We start from the raw sequence: 19,513 nt of genomic DNA, 5'->3' as shown, positions 1-19,513 counted from the left end.
AAATAGCGCGAGCGTGAGTGTAACGTGAGTTAAGCAGTAGTTGAATCAATTGAATCATTGCACATTAACACAAACATTTCTTTGTTAATTTTTTTAAGGGAACGGTGTAATGCACTCGAAGAGTCCAAGACGTTTGGCTGAAAGACGAAATCTATCGTGGATTTGATTCTCACTTAAAAACACGGGTGTTTAACTCTCTTTGATATCTTCTGGGTTCTTGTCTCTGTTGAGTCAAGTAGAACTCAGATTATCAGCAACTAAAGTGTTTTTGTAAATAGTTCAGTTCTATACATATAATTACATATACATAGTTTTTTTACAAAGTCTTAGAGTGCTGGAATCTCATGCCATGTTAGTTTTTAGTGAACAAGATTGTGTGTTTGGGTTTGACATCCTTTTATCGGACATTCTCATTTCACAATATTTTCCCCCACATTTTCATACACTTTCACTAATTATCCGTCTTTTTTATCCAAAAGGTATAATTGTCAGGCATTCAATTAAATATTTTTATCTCATTTTTAAAAGTTGTTCAGTTCTTGAATGAATAAAAGTTCAAATGATTGGTTATAAACTTTTCTTTAAAATGGACCTAACGATTTCTATGAAATGATGTGAATCTGAAATCGCGTGCAAGAAAAGGATTTAGTTAGATTCGGGCTTCCGGGAGACTCGTTTTAAAGTGACTGCAGGAAAATTCTCTCTCTTTCTCTCTCTTTTAAGTAGAATGCAGACTAACGATCTTCATGAATGGATCAATCGACTGCATTCATATGTGGAAAAGCATACAAAATAAAATAGCAAACATATTTAAGAAAGCATACTCGAGTTTCGATGCAACATGTACGAGTATTCGTATATCTCTTCCATCATAACTTCTATAAAGGTTATCCCAATTTAGTACTTGTATTTTCTTTAAAGTTTCTCAAATAAGATTGTGGTTATGCAATGAATTATTTATGAATAACATAGAACGGGACGTACGCGACAGGTATTGTAGTTATAGCAATAACCGACTTTTCTTAGAAATTGAGACTTCATAATCCTTATACCAATATGTATAAACATTGGGTTTACGTTAAAATAAAAGAATATAGTTTCGGGGAAACTATTTTAATACTTGAAATTTTATGTTTATTTGTATTTGCTGAAATTTCCCAAATGCTGAATTATGACTAGGCGTTGACAAATATGAAACGAGTTACATACCTTAAATTTATGATGTAAAGATATAGATGCTTGTATAGATACAAGCCCTGTAGATTAATCAGGTTTGATTTTAGGTGAGCTAAATCTGATCTGTTCTTTTATTGAGATTTGACACTTAGAGATTTGAGACTTAGGAGATCAAGTCAATTTTGTTTCACGACTAGTGCTGAGGTCATGTACCTACTGTACTCGGGGTAAAATAGTTTAGTACGTGTACCTACAAATATATTTTAGTCAGTATATTTGTCAATGCACGAACTTACACAATGGGTTATGTAAGGTAGGTGACTGGTACGTAGAATCAGATTTAAAGACAGAATTACATTGCAGATTTTACAGATAAAGAATTTATAAGTTAATTAAAATTGAGTTTTGAAATATCCAAAGTTTTCTTGTGCTGTTCTTTTTAAGTCATTTGATGAGCATAAGGACACTTTTGGGGAAGGGGGGGCAGGACACTTTTGGTCCTCCAAAATTTAAAGGTGGGGTCCTCGCCCCTCCAATATAGCCCACTCGAGGAGGAATTAACGAAAAGAGCAAGAATTAATGTCATAAGCTTCGTCGGGTCTTTAATTAAACATTAGGAACAGCCCTCTTATTCAATTGAAAACGCGTTTTCAAAACTGTGTTTAATAGAGCACTGGAGCTTCAACCAACACTCTGGCACCAAACTTTTGAAGTTGAATTTGTTTTATTGGCTTTAGGCAAATTTCACTTAGGTTGTGAATTTCGCAGCGGAATAGCGGACTGAGAACTTGGGAAGGGGGGGAGAGGGGCTTCATCAAACTGTTGATAGAAAATGACAGAATATGATGATGTTCATTGTTTGTCCCCCCCCCAACAATATTTTCTTAAAGTCGGCGCCTATGTTGATGAGTAACGAATTAAAAATAAAATTATGGACAAAGGTTTACTAATTGAGTTGAACAGGGTCCGTGACAAGATTATTGCTTAGAGTAAAAGAGAGTTGAAGAGATTAAATCTCATATCGGAAGTTTACACAAAACTATGCGATAATGTGTACTTTATATCTGTAAACTAAATCTAGAACTTCGTATATTATTCAATAGTTTAGATATACGTATATAAGTGTGGTGTTATTATGTATTTAGCAGCGTAGCGTCGAAAGAAATTGTTCTTTGAGATGACCCCGTAATTCATCTTTTAAGACAAAAGCTTATTTATCGCGTAAAGTTTGAAAATTATCTTTTAACCAAAATTTTGTGTTCGTGTACGAATACCATTTATTTTCAAGAGATTGCAGACGAATGGCGAAACTGCCAGTCCTTTCTTGCCGCGATTATATCTGGGCAGCTATTTTAAAATCTGTGTCTATACAAACTGTGTTGAGCTGTGAGAAAGTGGTTACAATCGTTTGTGCAGAAGCACTGCAAAGTATGTTCTCTTAAACAAACAACAACAATGGTGGAGGGATACTTGTGTGCCGATTACACAAGAGAAACGCGGTTCCTATTTTTAAAGGAAAACTTTCTCGCATTGGGCGTTCCAGCAAAGAGCAATATTCAATATTTAGTAAATAAAAGTAACATAAAACACGATCAGTTAAATAAAGGAAAAGGAACAAGGCAATCCCCGAATGTTCGTATATTCTGTGATCTTGAATATTCAAGCATGGAGAATCACGATTCCTACCAACTGGTCCTGTAATTCGCCTCTGTTACGCAAAATAGCGTGATCAGAAACGTTCAATGCTGTGAGAGTTGGTCTTTCATGATTGCAGTATTTCTTCCAGCAAACAAAGTATTCCGGAGAGGGGCATACTTAGTATTCAGAGGAGCATATATTATTTTTCATACGCTACTATTTTATTTCGGGGAGAGAGTAGTGGCCCCGAAAAACATGTCTGAAAAAAAAAAACACTGAATAGTTATCTATGTACTCACCAATTGCTTTGGATTTAAACTCCTGTCCTGGTTTGGAGCTTATATTAATAGTATTAGGTCCTATTTTTCATATCCTCGGTGTTGCATAGTGTTGCTAACAATCTGGTATTTTAGCGGTCGGTTTTCGACCTTCTTGTCCGGTGTTCGGTAGGACCTCAAAAAAGGAAATTAAAGCCCAGTAATTTTCCCTCTTATTACTCCTATTCTCTGCTCCATTCAGATTATTTTGGAGCAACGAAAGGAAACGTTTGTCGATAAGCATTACAGTAGGGCTTATAAGTCGTTGTGATATTGACCTGTTGTGTACGGAATTTACAGAAGAGTTGAAGGCAGAAACTTTTAATGAATTTACTGAAACTGCTGAAAGTCAACAAACGTACATTTTCAAAATTGCAGCTAGCATCTTCCAATTAAATAATGCATCTAAATCCAGTAAAATTATGTAGGCATTATGGGACATTACCAGCCCCAGCGAAGCTGGTAAGACTTATTTTTCAAGTATATTTTGTGCATGTTATAATTATATTGTCAATTATATTTGCTTTTCTGTTGTTTGATATCATAATTACGATGTATTATTGACTGTAGACTACAAATATTATATATGGCAACTCAACCAAAACTGGGATAAGTTAGTTCATTAAATGCTTTAAAAGTAACTAACGTTATTAAATTAAAATTCCGAATCGCTCAATTTTACGGGAAGTAACCACTTTTAGGTTGTTCAAGGTTTTAACTAGCGATGATACATTTTTAAGAGTATACGTACTCCAATGGGGTGTCCAGTATTTCCATTTTCAAAAGTTGGCAACCCTAGTATTGAATAAGACACTTCTAATCTGTATCAAGTAGACACGTTAATTGTAACAATAAGTATAATAGAGTTTTAGTCTTAATAATGGGTATTGCACTCTCTGTTAACTTGTATTAGGCCTACATTTTCTAGTCTCTACATGAATCTACAGAATGAGTCCAAAGGAGAAGCACAAAAATAATGTAAAACATGGTATCATTGCACGCAACTCGAAAGAATTATGAATATATTGTTGAAACCCTTGTTTCTTTCATCATAGATGAGTATATGTAAATTTTCAAAAATCCAAATGTTGAATATTAGGCAGTCCTAGTGAGTTTGTCAACAACCACTTTACGATCAAAAGGTCGAAGTTTGGTGTGCGTTCTCTGAATAGGAATTGTTGGTCCGATATTTATTAAGAGGACAGTGATTGATTAATCATATGCACATGAACATTTTAGAGGAACTACGCATAATTGACGTCCCATAAACGTGACTACAAAATGCTTAAATGGATGGAAATTATTTCTTACCTTTCTATTCGAAAATCAGATCAGATTCAAGATGTACTGCCAAAAATAAAACTGTTAGCATAGGTCTCTGGTTGCCGCTATCGATGGATCTATGATCTTGCGACTTTCATCTGAAAGAAAAGAGTGTACAAATAATCCACAAACATTGTGAAACATAAAATATCGGACTGAAATTCGGAGCATTGAATCCACAGAGTTGTATAATAATTTGGTACAACGTGTACAAAATTATATATAGGTGCACGAAGATATATTTTTGAGCACTTTCTCTGATCACCAACTTAAGTTTATTTAACATTTCAAAACACATGTGGCAGTGCATTGTCCTGCTGAAAGATAGCGTATAGGGTTGTCAGAAGGAAAGTTAAGACCTCGGCCCCTATGAGGTTCTTGATTTAGCAATCACTGGTGAGGATGGCCTCAATGTGTAACAATCAAAGAGGTCTTTTGAATTTAATGGCAACCCATTCATTTTAACTGCCTCTAGGCTGCCATGACGTTCGCCAGTACACGTTAACATGCTTGAGCTAACCATGGTAGTCCCTAACGCGTTGCAGCCACCACGACATAACATGTCGAAGCAGCACTCCCTCAAGTACAACAAAGATTGTTCATTTACCACGTCAGAAAAGCTGTTCAAACTTCCACTGTTGCCTGACGTGTTTCCGGTCCTGGGTTAACAGAAGCCGACAAAGAACCATGCGTGTCTCCAGCTCAGCATTGAAAAGATGCTCAATTCGTGGGGAACATGAGTTCCAGCGGTGCACCACCATTGAGGTAATGGTGTGACGTGAGGTGTACTGCTCATCAGGACCATGCAGACAAAGTTCTTGTCATCCCATGGTCTGGTCAAATTGCCTAGTCTATGGCGTACGGCTCTTTTCATTCCATTGCTTCTACATACGAGTCTTTGGTTTAGCAGCATGTACTGTAGGTGCACTAATTTTGTCGTACGAGGTTTCACTTTCCCATAGGTAGATTACACAGTCCCATTGAAACACATTGTCTGTTTATATTGCGTTCTTTGACGTCGACGAGTCGTACGCAAAATAGCGTGATCAGAAACGTTCAATGCTGTGAGAGTTGGTCTTTCATGATTGCAGTATTTCTTCCAGCAAACAAAGTATTCCGGAGAGGGGCATACTTAGTATTCAGAGGAGCATATATTATTTTTCATACGCTACTATTTTATTTCGGGGAGAGAGTAGTGGCCCCGAAAAACATGTCTGAAAAAAAAAACACTGAATAGTTATCTATGTACTCACCAATTGCTTTGGATTTAAACTCCTGTCCTGGTTTGGAGCTTATATTAATAGTACTAGGTCCTATTTTTCATATCCTCGGTGTTGCATAGTGTTGCTAACAATCTGGTATTTTAGCGGTCGGTTTTCGACCTTCTTGTCCGGTGTTCGGTAGGACCTCAAAAAAGGAAATTAAAGCCCAGTAATTTTCCCTCTTATTACTCCTATTCTCTGCTCCATTCAGATTATTTTGGAGCAACGAAAGGAAACGTTTGTCGATAAGCATTACAGTAGGGCTTATAAGTCGTTGTGATATTGACCTGTTGTGTACGGAATTTACAGAAGAGTTGAAGGCAGAAACTTTTAATGAATTTACTGAAACTGCTGAAAGTCAACAAACGTACATTTTCAAAATTGCAGCTAGCATCTTCCAATTAAATAATGCATCTAAATCCAGTAAAATTATGTAGGCATTATGGGACATTACCAGCCCCAGCGAAGCTGGTAAGACTTATTTTTCAAGTATATTTTGTGCATGTTATAATTATATTGTCAATTATATTTGCTTTTCTGTTGTTTGATATCATAATTACGATGTATTATTGACTGTAGACTACAAATATTATATATGGCAACTCAACCAAAACTGGGATAAGTTAGTTCATTAAATGCTTTAAAAGTAACTAACGTTATTAAATTAAAATTCCGAATCGCTCAATTTTACGGGAAGTAACCACTTTTAGGTTGTTCAAGGTTTTAACTAGCGATGATACATTTTTAAGAGTATACGTACTCCAATGGGGTGTCCAGTATTTCCATTTTCAAAAGTTGGCAACCCTAGTATTGAATAAGACACTTCTAATCTGTATCAAGTAGACACGTTAATTGTAACAATAAGTATAATAGAGTTTTAGTCTTAATAATGGGTATTGCACTCTCTGTTAACTTGTATTAGGCCTACATTTTCTAGTCTCTACATGAATCTACAGAATGAGTCCAAAGGAGAAGCACAAAAATAATGTAAAACATGGTATCATTGCACGCAACTCGAAAGAATTATGAATATATTGTTGAAACCCTTGTTTGTTTCATCATAGATGAGTATATGTAAATTTTCAAAAATCCAAATGTTGAATATTAGGCAGTCCTAGTGAGTTTGTCAACAACCACTTTACGATCAAAAGGTCGAAGTTTGGTGTGCGTTCTCTGAATAGGAATTGTTGGTCCGATATTTATTAAGAGGACAGTGATTGATTAATCATATGCACATGAACATTTTAGAGGAACTACGCATAATTGACGTCCCATAAACGTGACTACAAAATGCTTAAATGGATGGAAATTATTTCTTACCTTTCTATTCGAAAATCAGATCAGATTCAAGATGTACTGCCAAAAATAAAACTGTTAGCATAGGTCTCTGGTTGCCGCTATCGATGGATCTATGATCTTGCGACTTTCATCTGAAAGAAAAGAGTGTACAAATAATCCACAAACATTGTGAAACATAAAATATCGGACTGAAATTCGGAGCATTGAATCCACAGAGTTGTATAATAATTTGGTACAACGTGTACAAAATTATATATAGGTGCACGAAGATATATTTTTGAGCACTTTCTCTGATCACCAACTTAAGTTTATTTAACATTTCAAAACACATGTGGCAGTGCATTGTCCTGCTGAAAGATAGCGTATAGGGTTGTCAGAAGGAAAGTTAAGACCTCGGCCCCTATGAGGTTCTTGATTTAGCAATCACTGGTGAGGATGGCCTCAATGTGTAACAATCAAAGAGGTCTTTTGAATTTAATGGCAACCCATTCATTTTAACTGCCTCTAGGCTGCCATGACGTTCGCCAGTACACGTTAACATGCTTGAGCTAACCATGGTAGTCCCTAACGCGTTGCAGCCACCACGACATAACATGTCGAAGCAGCACTCCCTCAAGTACAACAAAGATTGTTCATTTACCACGTCAGAAAAGCTGTTCAAACTTCCACTGTTGCCTGACGTGTTTCCGGTCCTGGGTTAACAGAAGCCGACAAAGAACCATGCGTGTCTCCAGCTCAGCATTGAAAAGATGCTCAATTCGTGGGGAACATGAGTTCCAGCGGTGCACCACCATTGAGGTAATGGTGTGACGTGAGGTGTACTGCTCATCAGGACCATGCAGACAAAGTTCTTGTCATCCCATGGTCTGGTCAAATTGCCTAGTCTATGGCGTACGGCTCTTTTCATTCCATTGCTTCTACATACGAGTCTTTGGTTTAGCAGCATGTACTGTAGGTGCACTAATTTTGTCGTACGAGGTTTCACTTTCCCATAGGTAGATTACACAGTCCCATTGAAACACATTGTCTGTTTATATTGCGTTCTTTGACGTCGACGAGTCGTACGCAAAATAGCGTGATCAGAAACGTTCAATGCTGTGAGAGTTGGTCTTTCATGATTGCAGTATTTCTTCCAGCAAACAAAGTATTCCGGAGAGGGGCATACTTAGTATTCAGAGGAGCATATATTATTTTTCATACGCTACTATTTTATTTCGGGGAGAGAGTAGTGGCCCCGAAAAACATGTCTGAAAAAAAAACACTGAATAGTTATCTATGTACTCACCAATTGCTTTGGATTTAAACTCCTGTCCTGGTTTGGAGCTTATATTAATAGTACTAGGTCCTATTTTTCATATCCTCGGTGTTGCATAGTGTTGCTAACAATCTGGTATTTTAGCGGTCGGTTTTCGACCTTCTTGTCCGGTGTTCGGTAGGACCTCAAAAAAGGAAATTAAAGCCCAGTAATTTTCCCTCTTATTACTCCTATTCTCTGCTCCATTCAGATTATTTTGGAGCAACGAAAGGAAACGTTTGTCGATAAGCATTACAGTAGGGCTTATAAGTCGTTGTGATATTGACCTGTTGTGTACGGAATTTACAGAAGAGTTGAAGGCAGAAACTTTTAATGAATTTACTGAAACTGCTGAAAGTCAACAAACGTACATTTTCAAAATTGCAGCTAGCATCTTCCAATTAAATAATGCATCTAAATCCAGTAAAATTATGTAGGCATTATGGGACATTACCAGCCCCAGCGAAGCTGGTAAGACTTATTTTTCAAGTATATTTTGTGCATGTTATAATTATATTGTCAATTATATTTGCTTTTCTGTTGTTTGATATCATAATTACGATGTATTATTGACTGTAGACTACAAATATTATATATGGCAACTCAACCAAAACTGGGATAAGTTAGTTCATTAAATGCTTTAAAAGTAACTAACGTTATTAAATTAAAATTCCGAATCGCTCAATTTTACGGGAAGTAACCACTTTTAGGTTGTTCAAGGTTTTAACTAGCGATGATACATTTTTAAGAGTATACGTACTCCAATGGGGTGTCCAGTATTTCCATTTTCAAAAGTTGGCAACCCTAGTATTGAATAAGACACTTCTAATCTGTATCAAGTAGACACGTTAATTGTAACAATAAGTATAATAGAGTTTTAGTCTTAATAATGGGTATTGCACTCTCTGTTAACTTGTATTAGGCCTACATTTTCTAATCTCTACATGAATCTACAGAATGAGTCCAAAGGAGAAGCACAAAAATAATGTAAAACATGGTATCATTGCACGCAACTCGAAAGAATTATGAATATATTGTTGAAACCCTTGTTTGTTTCATCATAGATGAGTATATGTAAATTTTCAAAAATCCAAATGTTGAATATTAGGCAGTCCTAGTGAGTTTGTCAACAACCACTTTACGATCAAAAGGTCGAAGTTTGGTGTGCGTTCTCTGAATAGGAATTGTTGGTCCGATATTTATTAAGAGGACAGTGATTGATTAATCATATGCACATGAACATTTTAGAGGAACTACGCATAATTGACGTCCCATAAACGTGACTACAAAATGCTTAAATGGATGGAAATTATTTCTTACCTTTCTATTCGAAAATCAGATCAGATTCAAGATGTACTGCCAAAAATAAAACTGTTAGCATAGGTCTCTGGTTGCCGCTATCGATGGATCTATGATCTTGCGACTTTCATCTGAAAGAAAAGAGTGTACAAATAATCCACAAACATTGTGAAACATAAAATATCGGACTGAAATTCGGAGCATTGAATCCACAGAGTTGTATAATAATTTGGTACAACGTGTACAAAATTATATATAGGTGCACGAAGATATATTTTTGAGCACTTTCTCTGATCACCAACTTAAGTTTATTTAACATTTCAAAACACATGTGGCAGTGCATTGTCCTGCTGAAAGATAGCGTATAGGGTTGTCAGAAGGAAAGTTAAGACCTCGGCCCCTATGAGGTTCTTGATTTAGCAATCACTGGTGAGGATGGCCTCAATGTGTAACAATCAAAGAGGTCTTTTGAATTTAATGGCAACCCATTCATTTTAACTGCCTCTAGGCTGCCATGACGTTCGCCAGTACACGTTAACATGCTTGAGCTAACCATGGTAGTCCCTAACGCGTTGCAGCCACCACGACATAACATGTCGAAGCAGCACTCCCTCAAGTACAACAAAGATTGTTCATTTACCACGTCAGAAAAGCTGTTCAAACTTCCACTGTTGCCTGACGTGTTTCCGGTCCTGGGTTAACAGAAGCCGACAAAGAACCATGCGTGTCTCCAGCTCAGCATTGAAAAGATGCTCAATTCGTGGGGAACATGAGTTCCAGCGGTGCACCACCATTGAGGTAATGGTGTGACGTGAGGTGTACTGCTCATCAGGACCATGCAGACAAAGTTCTTGTCATCCCATGGTCTGGTCAAATTGCCTAGTCTATGGCGTACGGCTCTTTTCATTCCATTGCTTCTACATACGAGTCTTTGGTTTAGCAGCATGTACTGTAGGTGCACTAATTTTGTCGTACGAGGTTTCACTTTCCCATAGGTAGATTACACAGTCCCATTGAAACACATTGTCTGTTTATATTGCGTTCTTTGACGTCGACGAGTCGTACGTACTTGCCCACACACTCCTTATTCGCTGTTAGGACTCCATTGCCTCAATGATGCATAAACTTCCTTGTCCTTGTACTATTCCAAGTGCTAAACCTAGAACGCAACTGAGCCAACGCATGTGTCACCTCGCTGGAATTCTACTCATTCGCACCTTATGCACTGGTGAACAAACACTGAGTTTGATCGCATATAAATCAATCAATTTTAGTGCTACAATTTCAATGTATAGCAGTAAATATTCAAATGTTTAGTTATTGTTCATAAATTTTTGCTCGCACAATACCTCATGCAAAATGGTGAATAATTTAACTAAAAATCACAAATATTAAGAACCGTTTCTGACAATTGCTTTGGTGACACTTTATGAAGCAAATGAGTGATCCAGTGCATTGTGCCAAGATGAATAAGGTTCCTCCCACTCGAGAAATCAAAGGTTGAAAAGCAGCGGTAGGTACTTTTTATAGAGATTAGTTGAATAACGTAATTAAGAATTTTCAATGCACAATAATATAAACCTCAATGAAAAAATCTCAAGTTTTACTTCGTGGTGATATGGTTTCAATATAAGCGCCTTCTACTGGTAGTATACATCGGTAAAATCCCTGTAACTGTCTACATTCTCATTATGCAGTTATCTATGGTACTCTTCCTTTTGTATAAAACAATTTGGTCTTCTCAACAGTTTTATCCATGGCTAAATGCTTGGTTATCTCTGTGGGTCCTTACAGAAGCGTGCATGAAATTGAAGCCTGGCTCGGGAGAACTAAGTACACGGTTCTGATTGGTTGGCGTTATCCGTGTCTTGCCATGTAGCATACATATAGCAGAAATCAAATGCTTGCTGCTGTCGGTTCTCGTGCCCGAGCGTGCTAGCGCTACTGGCTAGCAATGAAAATCGCTTTAGGCGTGGTTCCAAATACGGCCCAAGGAAAGTTCTTTATATATTTTTTTAAATTTTCATACTACTTTTTTCATTAAAATAAGATTAAAATAATACTCAAAATAGTGATTTACTTGCTTTTGTGCACATTAGTTGTAGTAGTAGTAGTAACGGATTAGAAGCCCTACAGGGCTCGTTTTATACCACAATGACCCCCATGATATAAATTTGTGACGAACTTAAAACAGCTGGTCAGGGCAGTGCGCGTACTTCCGGGGGTATTACTCTCCCGAGCGAGTCATTGAAATTGTACCTGGATAGAATTTATCCTGCGAAACTCATTATGCGAAATGTCATCATCACCTTCAAAGATGGATGGATGAATTAAAAGAGTCATTTAGGTGTCAGAGGTGGATCTAGGCCGGGGGCCTAGGCTCCCAATTTTAGAGTAACAAAAATAATTTAAGCTATTATTTATATATTTTTGAAAGTTTATAGTAAACCCATATGATATATTTATCACAGTCTTAGTTCTGAATGATTGCCCAGTTTTTACCTTCTAGATCCGCCGCTGTTGGATGTGTATTATAAAACATTTTTCAGATGCTTTTATTATGTAAAGAATAAAGTAGGATCCTTTGTTGCTATTCTACAAAACGCATAGTATTGTAAAAGAGGAAATCTCTGTTGTTATCACCCTGTATAGGTACTGACCGACTTCCTTTTCCACGTTTTTCCTCGCGTTTGCATTGCTATTATTTGTAATGCATCAGGAACGAAGAGGTACTTCTACGGAATTAACTTTAATAAATAATGGTGAAATGTGTAGTTCTCAACTTGATGTTATCAATACACAACAATCTCTTAAGAAAATACAGGATCAACTTTTAAAATAAAGTGAAAAGTATCTCTTCAAAGTTTGATGAATTCCTCGGAAACTAATCACCCTGTAGATACGTCTATTTGTTGCACTGCAACACGCAGAGTTCTAAAGATGATCTCTAATTGCTTTCCCAATCCAGTGATGGAGCTTTGAATGATTTGAAAGTGGCAGGATGGCGATGGAACATTTTGATGGACCAAAGCTGGCGACATGAGTGAGCTAAGCGCTTTCCATCTCAACTGTTTGTAGAGCCGGAGTAGTAACATTCAAACACACACATATATATGCTACGTACTAACACTCAGATCTCTCATATTTACTCACTCTTATGCGAAGAACCGATCAGAACCTGTCGAGTTTGTCAACAGACATCCTCTGTAAGCGTACAGCGTTCTCCACTTGCACAGAAATGAAAGGGGACTCCATCAACAAAAAGTTTCGATGGAGATTCTGAGGTTTGTGAATAAAGACTCAGAAAGATCAGAGGAAGATCAGGGTAATCCTCTAATTTTGAATTCCAATTTTGAAGATACTAATCACTTACTGTAGCTAGAATCACTAAGAAACAAAATTCAACTGGTCAGATGTAACGTCGTATGCTGATACAAAGTTGTCGAATGCAAAGTTGTCTCGTGGAAAAATTTACTTAACCGATCCGCACAATTGACTTGCATTTACCTTGAAACACTTTTCCTATATGGTATATAAAATACTTTATAATACCATATAGTATATTATTGAATATTTTTATATTCATCTGTCAAATCCTCTTTAGCAAATAAACTGAGTTGATTAATTACCTGAAGATCCCAGTTTACCTGCTTAAGATTTCATATTGTTCATAAATACATATCCTTCAATAAACGTAACTAACAATTAAGGTTATTCCAATGGCAGAAATTTTGCATTCCCTCCCCTCCATAACTCAAAACATTGCACCTCTTACATACATATGTATTCATCACACATGTGTATGTGATTTTTTAGAAGTAAACAATATACCAATTTGCACATTTGGGTGAAACACCAAACCTGCAGAATATACTAGGGTTACCTTCTAAGTCATTACAACTTTTTACTTCGTTTCCATTTTCGTAAAAACAATATAGTTGCCGTGACTTTTGCGGTAACCTTGGTATATAGGATGATTCAAAAGTCTGGATACAGCCTTGTTAGTTCGAAATAGTTGCAGAAATTGGGATTAAATCTGCGCTATATCTGGGTATCAAAGAGCACATAGGACCACCATGACGGCTATCTTGAAGTTCGTCGTTTCGAATTCAACCGATTTTTGTAAAATGAAATGGGAATTACATGGTTACATGATATGTTATTTGAGACTAGAAAGGTGTCATTTGGGGCTATGCTTCCAAAGTTTTTCCATTGACTATTGATTTACATTTGAAAATAATTGAATTTTGTAACTCGGTCATTTCTCTATTAGCGGTAAGAACTTTGGAAATAATTATAGCTTCAGTGAGCCTAGAAAATCAACTTTCAAATTTCCTAAATATGGTTTGCATTTTAGCAGGAAAATATCGTTTAATTAGTAGAACGATATTTCAAAATAATGTTTACTTAACAACGCATATTATTATTGTTATTTTTGTATTTCCAGTCGTGGCACGACTACAAACTGAAATGGGACCCTCGTGAGTATGGAGGAGTGGAGATGCTCCATGTACCTTCTGATCATATCTGGAGACCTGATATCGTGCTATACAACAAGTGAGTAACGCAAACAATATATTTTCTAATATTTTGTGAACTAATTCGTATATATGGAATCTTTTCCATGATTTTTCTCCAGTAAAAAAGCTGTATATTCTAACACGATTATAATACTTCTATTACCGTCTTCCATATTGCCTCTAGAATTATTACTTAAATAATTAATACTTTTCTGATCAGAGTATATACTTTTTTATTAAAATTAAAATAAGTCGTAACTCAAGAAGATAAAGTTAAGTTATTGAAACTATTAAAACTTATTTTAATTTGAATAAATAAGTACGTACTCTGGTCAGAAGAGTATTAATTATTCTATTATCGATTATGAATGTTAGAGAATGTTAAACATTTTAAATTTCCTATTTCATATGTGCTATTTATTTTTTGGTTAATTCGGTTTAAATTCCATATTGAGCATCGACGCAATATGGGACAAGAACTCTGTTTAAAGTAATATTCGAACCACCACCACAGTTTTTCATACGAGGGTTAGGGCACTCTACATAAAGCATACACCAATAACGCGTATTGGTCACTTTATCATGAAAAGGAATACTGTATGTGTTGTTTGTATTTAATCCAAATGCTAATTTATATATGGTAATTCTTACATATTTCAGGAATTCTCCCTACTCTCCTTTCATTAGTGACTCAGACAAGGAATTGCATATTTTCTTTATTCTTACAGAGAATTGGAAATTCTAAAACAATACTTATACATTTTTATAAAAGTGGTGTATATTTATGCCACTATTGTGGTTCCATGCACAATTGCCATTTGTAGTGTTTTGGTTCTATGTGCTATTATGGTGTTCCAATAATTCAACATGGTAGCGCATCTGAAAAGACAGGGCGAAATCCGATTGGATTTCAAATTATGGTCCTCGGATTGAAAGGAGAGATTTACGTTTCATAGACATAACTTCTAAGATGAAAAGGGGGATGAACTACCAATAAAGAATTTAATAAGAAAAAGAATGTATTATTTTGTAGAGGTGTAGATTTAATACAGTTTTATGATTCAGCAGGTTCATCGGGAAACCGCGGAATGATTTTGTGGTGGGAAAGATGTTGTTTTTTACTACTCTTTCCAATTTTCACAGGTTCTTATGTTTATACTTTTGCATATAAGTAATTTTGCGATGTCTAAGGATATGTATAACTTAAGCATGAAACAGTGAATCGTCCTCTTTTTCAAGTTTCCGTACACGCGTTAAGCCGCACAAGAAACTGAGGTTTTCTTTTTCCAAACAAACGTCATTCATAACACACAATGTCATGCAACTACACTTTTGACATACACTAATGCGATTGAAAGAGCATCGTGTTTGCAGCGTGTGCCACTTGTGGTTATTTTATAACTCTATGTTGCTGCCAAAGGCACTCACTAACCATATAGCAACAAGAGTGCTAAGAATTACCTATGTACTCTCTTGTAAGACTTCGTACTTTAGACTTAAGAATAGACTTTTATAATGATAGTTACCATGCTGGACCCTGCAAAGATCAACATTATAGCTGTCACGAGACTCGATTAAAATCCAATAAATGACAATGAATGTTTGCCAGCTTGATAATATTACTGAATGATCACAAATTGCCTTTGTTTTCACTTTTTGAACACAGGAAGTCGGAGTTTAATTTTCACTGGGAGCTCATGTCCTTTGGATCTCGCAATGATTAAATGGAACTCGCTACTAGTTAACGTTAAGTTAAAATTTGATATGTTTACAGGGTAACAAACAAAATATGGAAGTATATTTAATGTATATTAAGTTATTTTACTCATAACATGCTCAGCCCGACATCTGACAGTAATGAAAAAGCTATGCTTCTCGAAAATCCCGATGTACGCCACAGGTGATACATGCCATTCTTCCTTAATTCCCGACGTAAGTCACCGGTGGTACCCGATCTTTACTCTGATATTCTTGGCTATAAGTTGCCAGCGATCTTTTCCAACTGTGTTACTTTAATTATCACATATTATAGCACGTGCGGCATCGGTGTTCGCCGTGTTAATGTACAAAAAATAAGTTTTATCCATGAATGTATTAAATGTAACAACCTGTTTGTTCAATAGCTCTTCATCTCGTTACTTCTCCTTTAAGTTAACATTTCAAAAACACGAAAGAACTAATAAGGCTAAATATATAAAATTTAAAAATGCTTGTTTTTAGTTTAACCTTCCATGATTATGCTCCTTAGGCTAAAGGGTACAGAAGAATGTATATAGACCTACGTAGAAATCCATTTCATTCCGGCAAAACGCTTGAAGGTTAGTAATTCACGTAATTGAAGATCAGTAATTTCATTCTTTGTTCTAACACGGAACAACGGTTTAAACTATGTTACAAGAACAAGTAAAAGAAGATTAAGCGAGGTACAGAGTGTAGATCGAACAACAGAAGTATTTGTATTTTAGCTCTTTTTCAATCGTCGAGTGAGATTTAGCCTACTAGCATCACATTGGCGAGTACCATTCATTACTCTCTAGGACCTTTGGAAGTGCTCTCTACGAGTAAAACACTTCAACTAACTCTCCTTCTTATCAATTGGCTTTGACAAGGACTAAACTTAAGAACAATGTAATGAAAGAAATATTAGTTTTCTCAAGGTTTAGTAGAAGCTGTTCTACAATTTATGGAAAATAATTTATTGATTCATTTATTCATATTGTCCGAAAGACACTACTTTTCTGCAAAGTTATTACGAAAATAACTTAAATAATGTAGTGTAAATCTTACGAATGTTTTGGTTAAGTATCTGTTTACATTCTTAACTTTCGCGTATTAACTAGGATAACATTTTTGTCATGTTTCACCGTTTGCAGTGTTACCTTTCACGTATTATCCAGAATAACATTTGTATTATATGCTCTTGTTTAAGGCTTAAGGGAATGTTAATCTCAAAAAGTAACCATTATCATGTTGATCCTGTGCCATATTAGACAGGCAAATCTGACTGAAATGACGTCTCTCTATTACTGGATTACACTAAGAACGTCCGTAACAAGAAAAACACGTATCAATTAGTTGTGGTTTATGGAGTAGTATACAGTGCATATCGGTCATTGTGAACGTGTCCTAGGAATACACACCGTGCCCCAGAGAAGAGTTGTGAATGATTTAATGCGTGGTCGGATCATCGGTAGATTTCAACAGAGTGTGATTCGGGACTTGAATGTTCCTTGCAGTGTTGAGTCGCAAATGTAGGTTTTTTTCCTGGCTAGTGAAAACATTGAAAAGCGGTATGGTGGAGGTCGTTTACTTGTAACAACGTCGAGTGAGGGTCGTTATCTAGCCTTAAATGCCGACGAAAACCAACGAGAACAGCAAGTATTCCAGCTTGCGATCTTGCAGTTGTCTCTGAAATTGCATCAACTGAAACTGTGTACCGGTGGTTACATGAATGCACACGAATTGTATGCATGCCGATACTCTGGGTACGTTCTCCTCACACACAAGCAGCACTAGGCACACCTACAGTGGCATATAGCTCGCAATGAATGGACCAAGAACAGCGGAGTAATGTATTCTTCAATGACGAAGTTAAGACTCAGTTTGGAGAGTGATTCTCATCGTCTCTTTGGTTTCTACCAGGAGCCTGTTACCATCACCAAAATGTTGTTGCAAGGAAAAGGTATTGAGGCAGTATCATGGTATAAGATGGCAACATGTAAGAGGCCCATTCACTAATCATATTCTCCAGAATCGAATGGAAACAGCGAGGTATGCAGAAATATCATCCTTGAACAGTGTGTTCGATTATTCTGTGGTCCATACAGTCCTGAACTTACCTTTATGGATGACAATGCACGCTCACATATGGCACAATTAGTGGAGAATTATCTGAAACATGAAGACAATGCGTGTCGAGTAGCCAGCCTGGTCACCAGACCTCAATCCCATTGAGCATACATTATATGACCTCGGACGACGGATTGCAGCCGTAACATCTTCACCACGAAGAATTTCTGAACTGCGCAGGATTTTTGTTCAAGAATAGAAGCTTTACCATAGGAGCTGCTTGATGGTCTAATCTATAGTATGGGTGCACGCTGTATAGCTGTTCGCGGTAACCACAACCCGTACTAAAAATTTCTGCCAATAAACACCAGGACTTTTGGCGGTCAATAGATGGTGACCCACATGATGAAGTGTATTCCTTCAGATTCTCATTGAACATGTGTCGTTGGAAGTGTTTGTTTTGCCCACATGTACTTTGTATGTGTACCACTCTTCTTGCGAGCAGAAATTTTTGTACCAATTGTTCGTTATTGTCACTCTTGTCCTCATATTTCCTTAAAAAACTTTGCCTAAATATTAAAAAGTCAAATTAGTTAACCCTAAGGATTAAAGATTTTTTGACGTAGAAATGAAAGTCAGGGAATGGAGTGAAAGGTCAATTCAAATATGATTTTTCAACTTATATACCTAATACTTATTTTTCATTTTAGTTTGGTCCAAAGTATTAGCCTATAGATTCATAACTAACGTGCTTACTTCAAATGTATAGGTTTGCAGGTTCAAACCTTGCTGGAAGCGCAACGCCAACGATAGAAATTTGATTACTGGGTCGTCGAATTCCATTCAAATAGTGTCTTGTCATTCGTAGCAGTCGGTCAAAGATGTAAAGCAAAATCACAAATTGCAAATCGCATTAGTTTGCCTGTCAAAAGGCAGTTTTTTAAAACTAGAACCGAAATATTTCTTAATGTGGCCGAAGAAGTCCGCCTCTTTTCGACATCTTGATTCAATATATCAACTAGCTGTATGTTCCATTGATATTAATTCAAATATGTATTTCCACATGGAAAATTACATAAACTGCACTAGAGAGTTACAAGACTGAAAACTATCTGGTACATTGAGGGTATAATTACGCGAAAGATTCAGAATTACAGAATCTGAGAATATAACGGTTCATAGACACCAGATATTTTAAGGAACTAAAACGTGTACATTAGTTTCACATTTGACTAAAGTAAATTCCCTGGAGGTTGAATCAGATGGTGTATGTTCAAGTGGCACACTGAGGAAAAAACGTAGGTGGCGTACTTAAAGAGATAGGTTACATGAGTAATTCATGTAGTTTTTTGACTTAACGTACAGCAGACGTATAACTGAAAACGCATGTTTTATAATATTTTCTGTATAAGTGTTCCATCTATACGTACTTTCCGTATGAAACAATGTAGAATCAGGATCTCACATACAAATAGACGTATATAACATATAGCTGACGAAGGCAACATAAGTAGACTATATGCATGTGATATACGGGAAACTGTTAGATATCAGACATCCTGCAACAGCATACTGTAACATCTAAGGGCAGTGCCT

At 36.4% G+C, this 19,513-nt stretch overlaps 1 protein-coding gene across 3 annotated transcripts in view; it reads left to right on the top strand.

Annotated features, from left to right (window-relative positions):
* LOC145678584 (acetylcholine receptor subunit alpha-like) overlaps positions 1 to 19,513 on the top strand; it is a 730,942-nt gene that overhangs the window by 514,748 nt on the left and 196,681 nt on the right. For all 3 annotated transcript variants that reach the window (XM_081748902.1, XM_081748901.1, XM_081748903.1), the window contains exon 5: positions 14,056 to 14,165. In XM_081748902.1, coding sequence (XP_081605028.1) covers positions 14,056 to 14,165 — 110 coding nt within the window. The remainder of the gene's footprint in view (positions 1 to 14,055; positions 14,166 to 19,513) is intronic.

Source organism: Thermobia domestica, chromosome 2 (assembly GCF_964235325.1).
Source record: "Thermobia domestica chromosome 2, izTheDome1.hap1.1, whole genome shotgun sequence".
NCBI classification, from domain to species: domain Eukaryota; kingdom Metazoa; phylum Arthropoda; class Insecta; order Zygentoma; family Lepismatidae; genus Thermobia; species Thermobia domestica.
This window is presented reverse-complemented; position numbering and strand designations above follow the sequence as displayed.